This window comes from Artemia sp. Qi Xiang Cuo, chromosome 5 (genome assembly GCF_049724085.1).
Source record: "Artemia sp. Qi Xiang Cuo chromosome 5, ASM4972408v1, whole genome shotgun sequence".
Classification (NCBI taxonomy): domain Eukaryota; kingdom Metazoa; phylum Arthropoda; class Branchiopoda; order Anostraca; family Artemiidae; genus Artemia; species Artemia sp. Qi Xiang Cuo.
The window spans coordinates 14,777,716-14,793,651 of record NC_142798.1 but is presented as its reverse complement, the minus strand read 5'-3'; the positions used below and the strand labels follow the sequence as shown (position 1 = coordinate 14,793,651).

Genomic DNA, 15,936 nt, shown 5'->3' with positions numbered 1-15,936 from the left:
TTGGGGTTGGGGTAGAGGACCTCACAACACTGTTCAAATGGAACTTGTGTATTATAACGACCACAGAGTTTCACCCTCAAATTCTCTTCTAAAACCTTTCCTAAAATCTTCTTTCAAAATGTCTCTAACGGTTTCGCCGAAATAATTCCATAAGCTGTCTAAAACCGTTTCGCCCAAATAATCCCTAAAAGTAATTTCATCGTGTTCCTTTTGTTTGGCATCTCAGTACTTTCACATTTCAAATTTCTAGGAAACCCTTTCCTACGTTAATCTCTTCATCTCATAAATTTTCCTAGCTAAACTATTATGGTTTCGTTAGAATATCAATTTATCTCTCCGACTTAAACCTCCGTGAAGCCGTATTTAAAAATAGAATTTCTATCTCTTTAGACTCCCGCATAATTCCAAGATAACAAGTGATGTCATTTATGATTCCTGACACTAAAGATCAATGAAGCCCTATTTAAAAATAGAATATTAATTTTTCTCTCTGTCCTAAAGAACGTTTATCCCTCAGGCCTAAAGATTAAAGAAGCCTTAATGTTTCTTAATTCCCTCTTCGTGAATCAACAATTTCCCCGCCGATTATGTAAATCAATTTCTCAGGTTAAGCTAACCAAACAACAATGAAACCATGTTTGTTTCATAAGTCTCCCCTTCGTGAATCACTAATTTCCCCTAGCGATTATGTAAATCACAGATTAAAGAAGCCATGTTTGTTTCTTAATTTCCCCTTCGTGAATCAATAATTTCCCCTCCGATTATGTAAATCAATTTCTCAGGTTAGGTTAGCCAAACAACAATGAAGCCCTGTTTGTTTCTTATTTCCACATTCATGAATCAATAATGTCCCCGAGCGATTATTTAAATCACAGATTAAAGAAGCCATGTTTGTTTCATAATGTCCCATTCGTGACTCAATAATTTCCCCTTCGATTACGCACTCAAGTTCTCTGACATCCACGTCTCCCTCGATCATGCAATTACTTTCTCGGACATTCACTTCCCCTCGATTACGCAATCAATTTCTTGGAAATTCACTTCCCCCTCGATTCCTAGATCAATAACACTGTCCCCGGTAGAATTCAATGCGCATATGCAACCTTCGCCCCCCGAGCTATTACACATAGAAACATCAAATAAATCGACCTTGGAAAAAGAGGTCATTGACCGATTACGTAATCATTCTCCCTAAGGACTCTATGCCCATATTTGGTGCCCCGTCAGCATTAAAAATGCTGACATGACCACGTGGTCATGTCACGAGTATAAGATAGCCTTCTACTAATAGGAAGGAGCCTTTGGGGGGTAATTATAATGGTGGTAGGTTTATTCCACCCCTGAAAGTCCCCATCCCTCTCTCCCGCGGAAAATCCTTCCCTTGGAAAATTCCCCTCCCATATATAAATTTAAGCAACCAAAGAGAAAGTATGAAAAACAAAAACGAAGAAAAGAGGGAGTTTTGAAAAAATATTCTACATTATTAATTTTTACATTTTTATTTATTTTAATTTCTTTTTTCGTGTTTTCATCGCTTGAGTCACCATAGCAGGGTAATATGAAGGTTAGAGAAAATAATTTGAAAATATGAAACTAGTGAGAATTCTAGAAGAGTGCACAGGATGGAGCACTCTAGGATGGAGATGTACAGAGATAACAGGCTGGGACTCTAAAGTACGACCAATTGCTTCCCATGGAATTGGTAAATAAATACATATTCAAATTATCTAGGTGGGAAAAATGAGAATACAACATTTGATTCCTTTTTTTTGTGCCCATTCGAAATTCAGGAATTAGTTCTGGGAAAAATTCAATTTTGAGCCCTCAAAAAGGCTAAAAACAGCCCATAGTAATCAAAAGTTTAAAAATGTTTTCCTGAAAAAGCTGTCGAGTGTGAAAAAATCGTCATTTCTAGCTTATTCAGGTATCAGTATTTTCATTAATCTCAATAGTAAAATTTGGTTTTGAAAAACAAATTTTCAGGGATTTTTAAAAAAGCCTGAAACCCCTCGAAAAAGGCGTCACAGCAAAACAAAAGTACACCATTGGAACCACTGTTGTTGAAAACCATAAATGGGGAACTTCCGTACACAGTCCCCTAGCCTCAACAACAAGGAAAATAAAATTTTTATATGGGCATAGCACTGAAAGCTTCAACTTAATACTCCAAGCCGTTCCTAATATATTTCTTTAATGCCCTTTTGAAAACTTGCATGCATATAATTTGTTTTTGTTTAGCTAAAACTTTTCCTAAGCATTCCCTGGGACTTTCACCTTAACACCATTAACCTCAGTAGTTACAGTAATCGTCGTAGTAGTATTGTGCACATAGTACCTTTTGGCTGATTCAAAATCTACCTCAATATGCCCTAAAAGTTTCAGATTAATAGTCTAAGCCATTCCTGAAACACTGCTAGCACACCTTTTTGACAATCTGCATGCTCATCGTGCGTTTTGATCTAGTTCAATTCAGTTCACAACGATCTTGTTCATTTCTTTGTTGTTTTTTTTTTTTTTCAACATCCCCATAAACATTCCCTGAAAACTTCAACTTAATACCCTTGGCTTCAGTAGTAGTAGTAGTAGTAGCATTAGTAGCATATGCACATAACACCTTTTATTTTTTTTTTTTTTTTTTTTCTTTTTCTTGTTTTTTTCAAAATAACCCTCAACGCACGCTGAAAGATTAACTTGCTTCCTTAGATAGTTCCTGGGCCATTGCTCTTGCGTCCTTTTGACAACCTGAATGCACATTGTGTGTTTTGATTTAGTTCAACATTCTCTTAAGCTCTCATCTTAATACCCTTAGCTTTGGTTGCAATATTAGTAGTAGAAATAGTAATGATAGTAGCAATAGCAAAGGTATTAGCAGTTTAGGAGTAGTGTAGCATGCAAACATTTGCCTTTTGGTTAGTTCAACATTCCCTACAACAAGCCCTGTAAGTTGTAACTTCATACTCCAAGCCGTTCCTAAGATGTTGCTGATCCGCCCTTTTGACAACCTGCATGCACATATTGTGTTTTGATTCAGTGCAACTTTTTCCCTGAATACTCTCTAAAGTTTTCACCTTCATGCCCTTAACCTTAGCTGTAGCAATAGTGACATTATAGTAGTTGAAGAATTAATACTAGTTGTAGTAGTGTGTATTTAATTTAGATTGACTTCCCTCCCCCGCATTTCTTAAATTCTTCATCTTAATATTATTAGCCTTAATATTATTTGCAACAGAAGTAGTAGTTGGAGTAGCAGTAGTAGTAGTAGTTGTGGTAGTAGTATTAGCAGTAGTTTGACTGACATAGTTTGACTTTCCCCTCAATATTGTCATAAATTTTCACCTTCATAGCCTTAGCAGTACTAGTATCATGTTAGTAGTGCTAGTGGTAGTAGTAGTAGTAATAGTAGTGTTGTAGTAGTAGTATATACATATTGTCTTTTGTCAGTTATCCCCCTCATCATGCCCTGGAAATTTCAGTTTGATACGGTAAGCCGTTCCTAAAATAATGCTGATACAATCTTTTGACAATCTGTTTGCACATAGCATTTTTTAATTTAATTCAAACTTTCCCCTCAGCATTTCCTTAAGTTTTTACTACAATATTTTCAGCCTTAGTAATAGTTGCTACAGAAGCAGTAGTTGTAGTAGTAGTAACGGTTGAAGCAGTAGTAGCAGTAGGCGTTCTAGTAGTAGTAGCTTGCAAATATTGCCTTTTTGGTTAATTGATCCCCCTCATCATTCCTTGAAAGTTCCAACTTAATACTCTTAATCATTCTGAGCTGATGATGTCCTTTTAATGACGTGTATGTACATAACGTGTTTTGATTTAGTTTTAATACGCCCCTTAATATTCTCTGAAAGTTTCACCTGAATGTCCTTGGTCTTTGTGAGTACTAAAGTTCGAACATGGCCTCTTTCCCAATTACAAATACTAGACTACATGTAAACAATTGGTAAATTGAATAACTTACAGCTCTTGCCCCGAGGGGTAATTTGTGGGGGGTGACGTTCCCAGAGACATAGTTTCTGAACCTCTAAACTATACTAAAAAATATAGCTATTTCAAAATTTTGATCGGTGAATTTGGGGAATGAGATTTGGGGGTGAGAGGGTGGCTGGTTGCCCTCGAATCGCTTTTGACTCAAAAAAGGCCACTAGTAATTCCAATTTCCAATCGATTTAGCTCATTAAGAAGTATTACAATTCCTTCTATACAAAGGGCCTTAGCGAAAAGATAAAAAAAAATATGTAAAAAAAAATTAATGATTCATTGATCCCACATCGCTCTTTATTTAACTTCGTACTCTAAACCGTTCCTAAAATATTGCTCATACGCCCTTTTGACAACCTGCACGCACACCGTGTTTTCTTATTCAGTTCAACTTCTCCCCTGATATTCTTTGAAATTCTCACCTTCATATCCTTATCCTTAGCTGTAGCAGTAGTGACAGTAATAGTAGTTGGAGTACTATTACTAGTTCTAGTAGTAAGCTACTAACAATAGTAGCTGTACTACTAGCTAGAGTAGTAATATCTTGCCTTTTGTTCAGTTAAACATCCCCCTCATCAAGCCCTGGATGTTTCACCTTAATGCTATAAGGTGTTTCTATGGCGTTGCCGATATGCCCTTTTGATAACCTGTATTGCCTTTTGGTCAGTTGAAGATCCCATTCATCATGCCCTGAAAGTTTCAGCTTGATGCGGTAAGCCGTTTCTAAAATATTGCTGATACGCCCTTTTGAAAATCTGTATGCACATAGTATTTTTTTACTTAGTTCAAACTTCCCTCAACATTCCCTCAAATTTTTACCACAACATTCTCAGCCTTAGTAGAAGTCACTACAGAAGCATTAGTCTTAGTAGTAGCAGCAGTAGTAGTAGTAGTAGCAGCAGCATTAGTAATATTAGTAGTGTGTAAATATTGCCTTTTGGTCAATTGATCATCCCCCTCATCATTCCCTGAAAGTTCCAAATTAATACCCTTAGTCATTCCTGAGTTTCACCCTTTTGATAACATGTATGCAGATAAGGTGTTTTGATTTAGTGCAACACTCTCCTTAACATTCTCTGGAAGATTCTCCTGCATGTTCTCGGTCTTTTTGATTACTAAATGTCAAACATAACCTCTTTATCAGTTTAACATACAATACGCAAGCAATGGGCGAATTGATTAAATTGCAGCCCGTGCCCCGAGGGCTGTGGAGGGGTTTTAATCCCCACAGTCATAGTTTCTGAACCTTTTAACTATGCTGAAAAAAATGGCTATCTGTAAGTTTTGGTTGAATTTGTTTTGTGGAATGATAGGTCGGGGGGGGGGGGCTGGTTGCTCTCCATTCACTTTTTACTCTTAAAAAAGGGCACCAGAAATTTCAATTTCCAATCGAATGAGTTCAATCAAATGAAGTTTCTTCAATAACTGCTTCTGTACGAAGTATCTTGATAAAAAGAAAAAAAATGAATAACACGGTGTGCCCCAATCGCTCTTTACTTAGGCAGCGCTATTGCGCTGCCTATGACATGAATCTCGAAACGATTCAGTTTGCAAGTTTCTATACTTTTTATGGCAAATTAAAAATCGTATTTTTGTTCCAATTTGTTTCACTTTCTGTTTTTGCCTTTTTCTCTTTTTTTTTTAACTGACAAGATTTTCTATGCATAATTTTAGTTTACACGGTTCAAACTTTTTGCTGTTTTTTCTTCTTTTTTTTAGAATTTAAATTACGAAATACTCACAAAGTAGAAAAATGCTTAAAAAGGAACTTGATAATAAATGAAATTATTGTCGCAAAAAAAGACCTTTAAAAATGTGATAAAAAGACAAATCATGCTTAGTATGCGGCTGATCCATTGCTGAATGATTGGAACAAAAAAAGGTACTAGTCATAGGCATCGCTGTAGCCCTGCCTAAGTAAAGAATGATGTGGGCACAACGTAGTAATTATCTTTTTCTTCTTTTTTTTGACAAGGCACTTCGTATAGAAGGAGTTGTCGTAGAAACTTCGGAAGCAGCTCATTCAATTGAAAATTGAAAGTTTCGATTGTCATCCATTCTAAAAGCTTTCTCCACGTTCTTTTGTTTTTTATCTTTTTTTCAGTAATCTTGGTAATGATAGTGTGAATAATAAGTAGAACAATGGGGAAATTTTATATAATAATAATAATAATAATATATTGCGAAAACAGACTTGCGCCTTTATCTACAAAAATTTAAATAGTCAAATGCTTTTTCACTATAATGATAGTCAATCATGTTATTAAATGCATTTACTGAATCTGAGTTGACAGTTTCTGATGGTAGTGCGTTCCACTCGGAGACAATGCTGTTGCTGAATGCCCATCTATCAACATCTCTTCTGAAACGTTCTTCGGTTAGCTTAGACTCGTGACCTCTTGGGTTATTATTCTTGAATGTTATTATCCCTTCTGGAGGGATGTTGTCGTAATATCTGTTGCATATTTTATATACTTCAATAAGATTTCCTCTCAAAAATCGGTATGAGAGACTTGGGAGCGACAATTTTTTCAAACGGTCTCGGTATGATAAGTCTCTAAAGTGATGGAACAACTTTAGTAGCCCTTCTTTGGATTTTTTCTATTGCATTGCTGTCTTTTTGAAAAAATGGTCTGACTGCTGTATGACCGTATTCGATCATTGGTCTCACTAATGATTTGAAGAGTGTAGAAAACAGTGTTGAGTCAGTAAGAGTGAAATTTCTTCGAATAATTCCCAAGACTTGTGATGACTTAGAGATTGACTCGTAGATTGACTCGTAGTGCTTGGTGAAAGTCATGTCGCTGTCTATTGTCACTCCCAAGTCTCGCGCTTCTTCCTGTATAGGTATCTGTTGTCCTTCAAAGCAGTAGTGCCGAGAAATGTGTTTCGGGCCTAGCCGAACATGACAATTTTTTTCTGTATTCACTTCCATGCTCCATTTTTTCATCCATTCTGCTATTTTGTTTAAGTCCTGCTGTAGTATTTCTGTATCTTCAAAGCTTGTTATTGCGCGAAAGATGTTCGTGTCATCTGTATAAAGCAGTATCTCAGAATCTATGTTATTTGGGAGATCATCTATGTAAATATTGAATAGTAAGGGCCCCAGAACACTACCTTGAAACTACTCCACTTGGGACTTTTGTCTCGTTGCTGCTAAGGTATCCCTCCAGTCTCACTCGCGGAGATCTTCCTCTCAGGAAATTGAGAACCCACTTTAGAATAGTATCACCAACACCGATAGACTGTATTTTTCAAAAAAGTTGACTTTGTAAGACTTTATCAAAGGTGTTTCTGCGATCTAAGTAAAAAATATCTACCTGCATTCTACTATCCATATTTTTTCTCCAGGCGTTTGTAGCGACAAGTAGCTGCCTTTTTGCTGATCTTTTCTTGAGAAATCCAAACTGTGCGGGTGAAATGAGGCTTCTTTCGAGTAGGTACTGTAATATATTAACGTGGAGTCAAGATTGTAGTATTTTGCATATGATAAAGGTTAAACTGATAGGTCTGTAGTTACTTGGATCTGATTTGCTTCCTTTTTTGAAGAGGGGTATCTCCGTTGCTGGCTTCCATGTATCAGGCAGGTTTCCTGTTTGTAGCGACTTGATAAAAATGTAGTGTATTGGCGCTGCAATTTCCTGTGCCAGCTCTTTGAATACTCTAGGATGTAGGCCATCTGGACCTTCTGATTTGTAAGGGTTTAGATTTTTTAGTTTTGTGTAGACCATTTGTATTGTCAGTTCTATTTCTTCAAATTTGCCTGTGACTACTGGCTTACATTCCTCTTGAATTTCATCTTTGTCGCTCTCTGTTATGAAAACTGTGGAAAACTGCTGAGTTTCTAAGATCGGGAATAATCTGCTGTTCTTTTCTTTTTGAATTTACGAAGTTCCAAAACGCCTTGGGGTTGATCTTTGAGTTTTCGGCTACTTTCGTCTCCTTTTCACTTGCTTCTTGTATAGTGGCTTTCCTCACTTTGTTGGCGATTCTGCGGTAATTTCTACGATTAATTTCGGTATCGGTTTGCTTGAGCGTCTCCCAGGCTTGCCGCTTGGTTTTTATTAGGTCAAGGATCTCTCGTTTTAGAGGCGGTCGTATAAATATTTTGACTATTGATACATACTTCTTTGTGAGGTCTGTGATTACGAATGCAAACTTTCTGTACATGTCATCTACTAGATCTGTGTTGTTTAGTATTTCAGTCCAGTTAAAAACTTCCAGCTCCGTTTGCTTGGTATTGTAATCACCCTTTGAATACATCCACCTCTCTTTTTTTCTCATAGTTGTGCAACTTATAATCACCTCTAAGTAAATTGTAGCGTGGTCCGATTTTACAACGGGAGGACTTATAGTAAGTTCTTTTATTAGTTCCGTATTACTGCATAGGACTAGGTCCAGTAGTGTTGGCTTGTTGGTTTTTTAATAAGCTGTTCTAGGTAATTATTGTTCACTACCTTTAGAAATTCCCTCCGTGAGGGTGACCCGCTATGCTCTAGGAAGTGTGGAAGGTCCCAATCTATGTTAGGGTAATTGAAATCTCCAATGATGAGAGTTGGTTCTGTTAATCTTTGACATATAGAATGAATATCCTTAAAGAGTACTTGGTCATTCACGGCTGTGTTATTTGGACTTCTGTATACTGCTGCCAAATTTAGAGTTGCTTGGTTTGTTTTTTATATCTGAAGCCAAATAATTTCGTGTCCATTTGTTGTTGATGATACTTTCTGGACTGATAAATTGTGTAAGACATAGCAAATAATTCCCAGACCTTCTTCTTGATCTATGTTCAAGGTGTGGCTTTTATAGCCGTTGATGGCCAACTCTGGTAAAGTTAGGAGATATCGACAGTGTTTAGGCTTAGCTTCGACCACTGCTACTATGTCTGGGTTCTTTGCTACAATTTATACTTTTATTCTGATAATTTGTTTGGTAGTGAATCAGCATTTAAATATAGTATCTTTAGTGTTTTTACTTTAGTAGCTTTTTGTTAGGCTTGAAGGATGGTGACATTTGTTTGGCTTTGGTTATTCTAATTCATATTTGCCGTTGCTCTTCGTTGGAGTCTTTACCTCGCCTCCAATGGCTCTGCTTCCCATTTGACGATCGCACTGGGTGCGGACATTCCTCTTCTGTTGTCTCTTCACTGCGAGCATTTGTCTCTGCCTGGGCGTGAGATCTGGGTTTATATATACTTTGGTATGGGTTTCTTCATTTGATGATTTTCTTAGATTTGGAGCTGTCCTCAGGATTGTTTGCCTTTTCATCTCAAGCTCTTGTGATTTCTTAGCTTAACTAACAAAGTGCGTGGACTACCATCTTCTTTTGGTCTTCCAATCCGGGCAGCTTCTAGTATCTCCTCTTCAGTGATATGTCACGAGCTTGTTTTCTTGAGTCAATTTGACAACCTGTGTAGCGTCATTGACAGCAGTAGATTCAGGTAGCCCCATGACTACAAAATTCATCTTTTTCTGTTCTCTTATTTTCTTTTCTACTTCTACCTGAATAATTGTATTTATTGTCGGCTGGATGTCGTGAGGTGAGGGTTTTTTATTATGATTCGAAGGTGTTGCCTCATGAGGTATGTGAGGATGAGCTTCTGTTAGCTGTCGCACTTGAAGCTGTAGAAGTGCTGCTTTTTGCTTGGAGCAGGAGAGGCATTCGTATTTAAACAGGAGACACTCGCTGTCTTCTCTCTTCATGACCAGCACGAGATCGGTACTTATACCTTGGCAAGAGGCATGCTCCCACTTTGGTCCCACGTTGCAGAAAAAGCAGAGGAAATAGGTGGCAATGTCGACATCTTTGTGACAGTAGCTGCATTCTGTGTTGTTATCTGGGAATCTAGTGCTCAAATGAATCTCTTTGGGCTTCGTAGGCTGGCTTACCGAGGGACCTTGGCTGTTGGTGGATTCTTCTCTCGGAGTCCCTCTAGTATTTTGTGCTTTTGGTGGAGGAGTTGCTTTATATTGGTCATTGCTAGAAAATTTGCAACTATAGTATTGCCATTGTCCTCGTAGTTTGTCAGCAGCTTCCTTATTATACGCAAGGCCTGTGCAACCAAAGTGGAGCCATTTTAGGCTGTCTCGGCACTGAATTCCTCCTTGAGCTCTTGTTACATTTTTCTTGCAACGTGGGCAGAGTTCTACCATATTTAAGTTATTTATTTTGGCAAAGCTTTTATCAGCAAACCTTCAGTTCAATTTGGCAACACCGGCGTTACCAGCTTTAAAGATTTAGCGGTAGATAAGGCCCGTGGGAGGTGCGACACACGAATCACCTTATCCCAGCATTTTAAGGACAAAAAATCCCGCTAGTACTGAACGGCCTCTTGAATGTTCGTTGCTGCTCACTTCTGCACAGGCTATTTCCGGAAAATGTAGCCCGAATTATATCGCCGAAAATGCGCGGAAAACGGCTGAATCAATGTGATCTGTTGTTATACCAAAATACACCGTCTAAATCTGGCAACTATGCTATACATATATATATATATATATATATATATATATATATATATATATATATATATATATATATATATATATATATATATATATATATATATATATATATATATATATATATATATATATATATATATATATATATATATATATATATATATATATATTTATGTATTTATTTATATGCTGTATATATGGCAACTATGCTGTATATAAGACAGTGGAATGAATATTTCGACCCTATATCCAAGGTCCATCCTCAGCAAAGCAAACGAAAAAAAAAACAATATAAAAGATAAAATTTTAAAATTTTCAAAACAGCCCTAGCATCATTACTTCAAGGAAGTTCAACCAGGACTGGTACACCAAGCGAAGTGAAAAAAGACAGTTCTTGCAAATGGAATAAAAAACACTTACAGACGAGCTCTTAAAGCTAATCTTGCCTTTTAGGCAGCCCGCCTAGAAAGTCTATCCGTAACAGGTTGAGTGGAATTATTTACTGTTTTTTTTAATATAATTTGTTAAATCATTTCTAATTAAATTTGTATATAAGGCATTAAACGAATATTCCCCCAAATCCCTTTTAAAATTATTAAATATCCCAATTTAAAATTATTTAAAGAAATATTACTATTTATTTTGATTTTAATTTCAATTGCATCTCGAATAACCTGTTTTATGTCTAAATCATTGCTAATAAGGCAAGTTTCTTCAAAAAGCATTTTATGGCTAGGGTTATCATAGATATGACTGCTTAAAACAGAATCAAAAGAATTATTTGTACTATTAGAATTTATAGCTTTAGTTATGTCATCTTTGTGTTGTTGTAGGCGTTTTTCTAAATTTTGATGGGTTCTACCAACATAAAAGTGGCCACAGTCACATGGTATTTGATAAACTCCTCTTTGGCGAGTAACTGAGGTTATATCTTTACCAGAGTTTAGGATATTCATGATTTTAAAATTGTTGATAAATACTACATAAAAATTATTTTGTGTGCAAACTTTTTTTTAAACTTGTAGTGGCTTTTGGAATATATGGAAGGTAAATTATATTTGAGGGCTTGGTTGGAACTTAACATGGTAAAAGACACTTGATTTTACGGAAGTGTCTTGCCAATCTTCGGCTAATTGTATTGTTAATAAAGACAATAGGATAACCGTTTCCAAAAAGTATGTCTCTAGTAAAATTTAGTTCATCTGTAATATGAGACTCAGAGCAAATGTTTAGGGCACGATCGACAAGAGAGGTAATAACAACTCTTTTAACTTGAGGGGGATAATTCGATCTAAAATGTAATCTGTTATTTTGTGTGGGTTTTCTGTAAATTGTGAAATCCAGTTTATCAATGCTACAAATAATTAATACATCCAGAAACGGTAAATTGTGGTCTTTGTCGCTATTTATGATAGTATGGTAATGATCTTCAGCTTGAAATTAAGATTGTTTTCAGTAAAGTGCAAATTATGTACTTGTCTTTAGAAGGCATGGGGGGGGCGAAAACCCTACTTAACTTAGTTTCTCCTAGTTTTGAGTCTGACTCGGCTATTTATTGTAGTTTCTGCTCGTATTTGGTTTTGTTTATTTATTGATGGTAATTTGCGGCAGGTTTAAGCTGAGAACACTTTATGACTTTTTTCTGGTCATTTTTGTTTAATATAGCTCTTTACTTTTCTTTAAAAAACTTCTTTTGTGGAAAAGTTTTTTTTTAATAATTATAGTAAAAGAAAAGGATTGAAAGTAAGTCAGACCCCTTTTGGGCAGAAAAAGAACTCAATGAAATTTAAAACTAATTAGCAAGCATCTGTATATATGGGTTGAGATAAATTATTAGTTAGTTTATTTATTAAAAACACTCTTACAACAACACGGAAAAGAAAAGTAGACTGATGAAAAAGTTAAACACAAAATAGCATCTAATACGCTTAAGAATTAATTATTCACATAGTTCGGTTTCATGTCCACACAAAATAGCATCTAATACGCTTAAGAATTAATTATTCACATAGTTCGGTTTCATGTCCACACAAAAACAAAAATACTGACAATTCTAAATCAGATATAGAAAAATATATCGATTTTTTTTTTGCTATTTGGACTTTATAAAACAAATATGTTCTGTTATTATCTCACTAGCTCATACATTCATGTTTTAAATATTTTAGACCTGTATATCTCAAAATGGTTGTTGCCCGTTTTTTTTCTGATGATCACACTTAGATTTGATCCGTGGACCTTCCACGCTAACTATATAGAATTTATTGCATTATATAAACATGCAAAAGTCCAGAGCTCCTTTTATAGTGATCTGTTTTCCTCCCTAATCATATTATTATCCGAGCGGTTCACAGTGCTACTAACATAAAATATTTTTTCGGATTTATATTCTTTATATGTATTGCTACGTACGAAAGTCAAAATTTAAATCCAAAATCGCCCCAAGGACAAAATACCCGTTGTAAACGTTTAGGAAAGGGAAATGTATTGCTGATCTTTTTAAAAGACGGTAATTCAATACAATTGCGATTTAAGCGATTTTTCTCAGGTGGATGACTTGCCTAAGATTTTTTTTCAAACTAATAGTAACCTAGAACAAGCTTGTTGTCGTCACCTAGCTGTCCCTCCAAGGAATGAATTTGCTTCTACTATTATAAATTGTGGTAGCACCAAGCCACCTTAGGCTATCACAGCCGTGCACGCTCCTTTTTTACCCCAATCTGTTCTTCCAAATTGTTATTTCCACCAAACTCTAGGATTCGAAAGATTCTACATGCTGAATAATCTCAGTTTTCTCTTTCAGATTCCAAAAGATCCAAAATCGCCTGGGGATCAGATACTGCTTACCTTTTTTGTTATGTGTGCTGATGATGAAACCGATTGATATTTTTTCTCTTCATTAGTGTTTATACTCGATACTTTCGTACTGAAAACCATTAATAAAACATTGAAAGAAAAGGTCAATGTCAACTGCATGTTTTAAACGTATAATGATAAAAGATTTGGTAGATCTTGACGAATCTAAGGAGAATTTGAAGTCATAATTAAGACAAACAATTCTGTTTTTTTTTTAAGATGAAGTGCACATGGGGGTAACTACGCGGTAAGTATACGCAGTAGGCTACCTAATCCAAATATCCTACTGACTGAAGATGGTAACATTGCCTGCCCTCCTGTTCTCACTCCAGCTTATGCGATGCCTAGAATGTTTTTCTTTGTTTTATGACTGAGCAGTCTCAGAGGAGAAATTTTGTTTTTGATCTCTGTTCTCTGTTTAAGCTCCCTTTCTCTTGTAGTATTATTAATTCTAAATGATTGCAATTTATTCTATGTCGTGTTCGGTCCTCCTTACTACTATATATGTTTTATTTTTGTAAACAATATTTCTCAATCAAACATCGGCTTTGATTCTGTTAGTGTCGGATAATTTGCCTCTGGTCATGTGTTACACTCCCGACCGATGACAGAGAATCAGCAGATAGTTACCTGCACCACACGGAACATTAGTCAGCATGAAGAAATTTTATATATATATATATATATATATATATATATATATATATATATATATATATATATATATATATATATATATATATATATATATATGTGTGTGTGTGTGTGTGTGTGTGTGTTAATAAATATATATATTAACGGGAGACGTCCCCGGCATGGCTACGGCATAGGCTTTTGTATGTTGATTCCCATTGTCACTTGTCTTCTAAACGAGGCTGTTGTCCCAGTGAATCAGCAAGTTGATTTACATCATCCTCCATTTCTCGTAGTTTCATGTAAACTTTGGCACAATTGTTTGCATCTTGCAATAATTTTTTCAACAGATCCATAAGGTTACGAGAGATTCCATAATTTAAAGAATGGGCAAGGTGTTCTTCAACAGCTTCATCTGATCGAAAAAGTAAATTTGGCTGTATTAAGGTAGTTCAAAATCACCTTTAGTGTGTTTGTGATGGATGTGCCGCTTAATTGATTTGTTGTTAAATTCTGTCCATGCACGTTGAAGCTTAAGACATTACGACTATTGGTGGTTCGGTCATCACTTATGTTGAATGAAGCTAAAGCAAAATATGAGCTCAAATTTCGGATTTACTTATCGAACCCTTTAGAGAGCAAGTGACGTCCTATAAACGGCCAAACCAATCCATTTGGAAATGGTGGAGGTGGCAATGCTGTTCGACCAAGCAAGCAGCAACCTCCAAATGAATCATCTTTGTTGTCTACTATTTCCTGGGGAAAATGGACTATAGACTCCACAGTGAATATAAACAACCCTGAGGGGTTAATGACTTTTAATTAACACTTGTGGAGTTTACGGCATGTTTATAGGTTTGTACCGGGTTTTTGCACCACAGTTTGTTGGCGTCAAAGATTTCTATTGCGTTATTCTTCCAACGTAATAATTCTTTCTACTTCACTTTCATTTTTGATGTTCCGTCTTGTGTATCCAGGGACACGTTTTTTATTTTAATGACTATAGATGTTGCTAGATCTCCTTTCTTGAGGTTATGTAGGTCTGGTCTACCTGTCCGAAAATGACTACCTGTCCATCAGTTCAAAGTTAAATTTTCTTGTTTTAAAATTTCGAAAGTGGAGAGGAATACACCATCAACAACTGCAAATAGAAAAGAAATCGAATCATTGACAAAAAAAGAAGGTAGATATACAGTGACTCTAATTTTCTTAACAAAAGAAAGAAATCACTGAAAAATAAAATCATACTTAGTGCTTTGCATAATAGTATTCGTACTATAACTAGATAGGTCAAATCTGTTATAGTCTGACCATTGAAGTCTGTAGGGTGGACTGCTAAGAAAAAGCCGAAGGCTTTTTTCTGTGTGTAATATTTGGTCTTAAAATAGACCATGGTTAGGCTAAATCACTGCTCATACTAACCAAACATTAAAAACACTTTCAGATTATTTTTTTTTGCATTACTTTACTCAATACATTTATCATACACAGGAAAAACTCTTCGGCTATTTCTTAGCAAGAGCCTAGTAAAGAACAAACCACTGTGTCATAAATTGCACGCAGACCACTCTTAAACAACCAATTAAAATTTTGACTGTTTCAAATCGTTTCTCATTTGTCTGGGAAAAGAGAACTATCAACTGTTAATAGCTTTTAGAAAGCTTTTAGATCTCCATTTTAAGTAAGGTTTTTATGGTCTATAATGGTGAGATAATGTGGATCTCTTTTCTAGGTTTAACCTTCGCCCTTCTTTAAGTTTTGTCGAAAATTGCACTTTATTTTAATACCTAATTTACTATGGGCTAGAGTTCGTTCTTTACTATTACTTGACGAACTTGACGAGACATATTCTTTTCGAAGATAAACATTCACAGGAAAAAGCCTATCATTTTTACTTAGTTGGAATAGTAAAAGACGAACCACAGGGAATCAAGCAGTCAGTCAAATATAGCAGCATACCCAAGAGAAGTAACTTTTCAAAAGATACTTGTATTAT

At 35.7% G+C, this 15,936-nt stretch overlaps 1 protein-coding gene across 1 annotated transcript in view; it reads left to right on the top strand.

Annotated features, from left to right (window-relative positions):
* LOC148951845 (uncharacterized) overlaps positions 1-13,582 on the top strand; it is a 223,015-nt gene extending 209,433 nt beyond the window's left edge. Inside the window, exon 21 of the mRNA XM_089089083.1 lies at positions 13,255-13,582. Within this exon, the coding sequence (XP_088945209.1) occupies positions 13,255-13,335 (81 nt within the window). The 3' untranslated portion in view covers positions 13,336-13,582. The remainder of the gene's footprint in view (positions 1-13,254) is intronic.
* The last annotated feature ends 2,354 nt before the right edge of the window (positions 13,583-15,936 follow it).